The sequence below is a fragment of the Lottia gigantea genome, assembly GCF_000327385.1.
Source record: "Lottia gigantea unplaced genomic scaffold LOTGIsca_16, whole genome shotgun sequence".
NCBI classification, from domain to species: Eukaryota; Metazoa; Mollusca; class Gastropoda; family Lottiidae; genus Lottia; species Lottia gigantea.
Window position 1 is genome coordinate 1,157,304 of NW_008707965.1, and position 2,611 is coordinate 1,159,914.

At 36.7% G+C, this 2,611-nt stretch overlaps 1 protein-coding gene across 1 annotated transcript; it reads left to right on the top strand.

Annotated features, from left to right (window-relative positions):
* Positions 1-824: 824 nt before the first annotated feature.
* Positions 825-2,052, top strand: LOTGIDRAFT_112762 (hypothetical protein; the record flags this gene model as incomplete). The annotated part of the gene is given in 3 exon segments (XM_009051162.1): positions 825-1,215; positions 1,303-1,590; positions 1,604-2,052. 3 exon segments carry the CDS (start codon positions 825-827, stop codon positions 2,050-2,052), a joined length of 1,128 nt encoding a protein of 375 aa, XP_009049410.1.
* Between the last annotated feature and the right edge of the window lie 559 nt (positions 2,053-2,611).

Below are 2,611 nucleotides of genomic sequence, written 5' to 3' on the forward strand. Positions count from 1 at the left end.
ATCATACAGATCGCAAGATTTTTTGAGAGTCGATTCCCATGGATCTTACTGAAATATTATCATAATGATGCATGTCACGCTCTTTCCTAAAGATGCGATTACATGTGTACGCAAACCCAAGCCCAATAAAACCCTATCCAAATCCATAGCAAAACCAATTTCCTGCTTACATGTGTTCTTAAACTCATCACCATCGTAAGCGCAACGGGTGGCTCGGTGATCCCCTTTATGACATCATTACTGTGGGGGACTTTCCTCTGCTCCTTTGTGCATTGAAGGTTTTGTGGAATCATCATATATAAACGCATGTCATCAGGTTTTGAGTTTGAGTTTGTGTTACACTTCGTACAGGTCACGTGATCACTCGGCTTTCATTAAAGTGTCTAAATATTGAATAATGAAATTATTATGTACAGAATACAGATCGCAAGATGTCCTGGAATAGGTATATGATATATGGCATTCGTCTTGATGTTTTCGTCAGTGGCTCAACTAAATGAGTGAGGGACCGTGGGTTGGGAACCCTCCCCCAGGAATCCTTTTTTATTAAATGCTGTCCTGCATTCTGGGACCCCCCTGCCCTTGAACTTGATTCAACAAGTCCTTATGGTAGGAGTCACTGCTTTTAATTTGATAAAACTCTATTTCATTTCTAGTCACTTTTTTTTGTTTGGTTTTATCTTATAGATTCACCTATGTGGTTACATCGCCTAAGATATTCCGTACAGATACAACCAATACTATAGTAGTGACTGCGACAGGTGTGCGGAGGTCGCAAATAGTTCATCTAAAACTCTCTTACAGTGGTGGTAAACATATTAAACATGCAAAATTTCTATTTACACGAGGTAAATATTCTAGTCCATGTTCTTATTCAAGCTGTTTACCATGTTCTTATACAAGCTATTTACCATGTTCTTATACAAGCTCTTTACCATGTTCTTATTCAAGCTATTTACCATGTTCTTATTCAAGCTCTTTACCATGTTCTTATACAAGCTCTTTACCATGTTCTTATACAAGCTCTTTACAATGTTCTTGTTCAAGCTCTTTACCATGTTCTTATACAAGCTCTTTACCATGTTCTTATACAAGCTCTTTACAATGTTCTTGTTCAAGCTCTTTACCATGTTCTTATTCAAGCTCTTTACCATGTTCTTATTCAAGCTATTTACAATTTTCTTATACAAGCTCTTTACCATGTTCTTATACAATGTTCTTATTCAATGTTCGTATTCAAGCTCTTTACCATGTTCTTATTCAAGCTCGTTACCATGTTCTTACTCAATGTTCATATTCAAGCTCTTTACCATGTTCTTATACAAGCTCTTTACCATGTTCTTATTCAAGCTCTTTACCATGTTCTTGTTCAAGCTCTTTACCATGTTCTTATTCAAGCTCTTTACTATGGTCTTATACAAGCTCTTTACCATGTTTTTATTCAAGCTCGTTACCATATTCTTATTCAAGCTCTTTACCATGTTCTTATTCAAGCTCTTTACCATGTTCTTATTCAAGCTCTTTACCATGTTCTTATTCAAGCTCTTTACCATGTTCTTATTCAAGCTCTTTACCATGTTCTCATTCAATGTTCGTATTCAAGCTCTTTACCATGTTCTTATTCAAGCTCTTTACCATGTTCTTATTCAAGCTCGTTACCATATTTTTATTCAAGCTCTTTACCATGTTCTTATTCAAGCTCTATACCATGTTCTTATTCAAGCTCGTTACCATATTCTTATTCAAGCTCTTTACCATGTTCTTATTCAAGCTCTTTACCATGTTCTTATTCAAGCTCGTTACGATGTTCTTATTCAAGCTCGTTACCATATTCTTATTCAAGCTCTGTACCATGTTCTTATTCAAGCTCTGTACCATGTTTCTGTTCAAGCTCTTGCCCATATTCCTGTTCGGGCTTTTGCCCATGCTCTCCAATCTTGTCAAAGCTCTTGCCCATGGCCATGTCAATGCTCTAGTTCATGTTCTTGTTCAAGCTCTTGCCCATTATCCTGTTTCAGTTCATACCCGTGTCCCTTTTTGCCATGTTCCTGATGAACATAATTGAATTCCGTATTTGTCAATTGTTTTCAGACGGTCTTCGGGTAATGGAATTTAATATCCCCTCCAGTCATCCCCAATCAGATGATGCCTTCATTGACCTCGATATAACCCATGGGGAACAGAAACAAGGCGTACCGATAGTTATAACTAAAACTAGTGGTTATATATTTATACAAACAGATAAACCTATTTATACACCTAGGGGCACAGGTAAGTAATTTTGAAGGTATTTTATAGATATTTTTCTGAATTTTTTATGTGTATCGGGGACACTGATAGCATCAATTTGGACAATTCCAATTTCAAGTCAGACGTCTGTGGTTCCTGCAATTCAATAAAAAGTGTTTGATGACGTCTCTAATCACGAAATATGCTTTATCAAAACCCTTCGGGATTAGTGACGTCATCAAACACATAGTTTTAGTGAGATTGCAGGAACCAGAGACGTCTGATTGTAAATTCGAATGGGGCAAATGGATGCTATCAGTGTCCCCGATACGTAGAACCCTTTTTTGTTTTTAGAAAATCTCCTTATAAACCCTCTAATAAA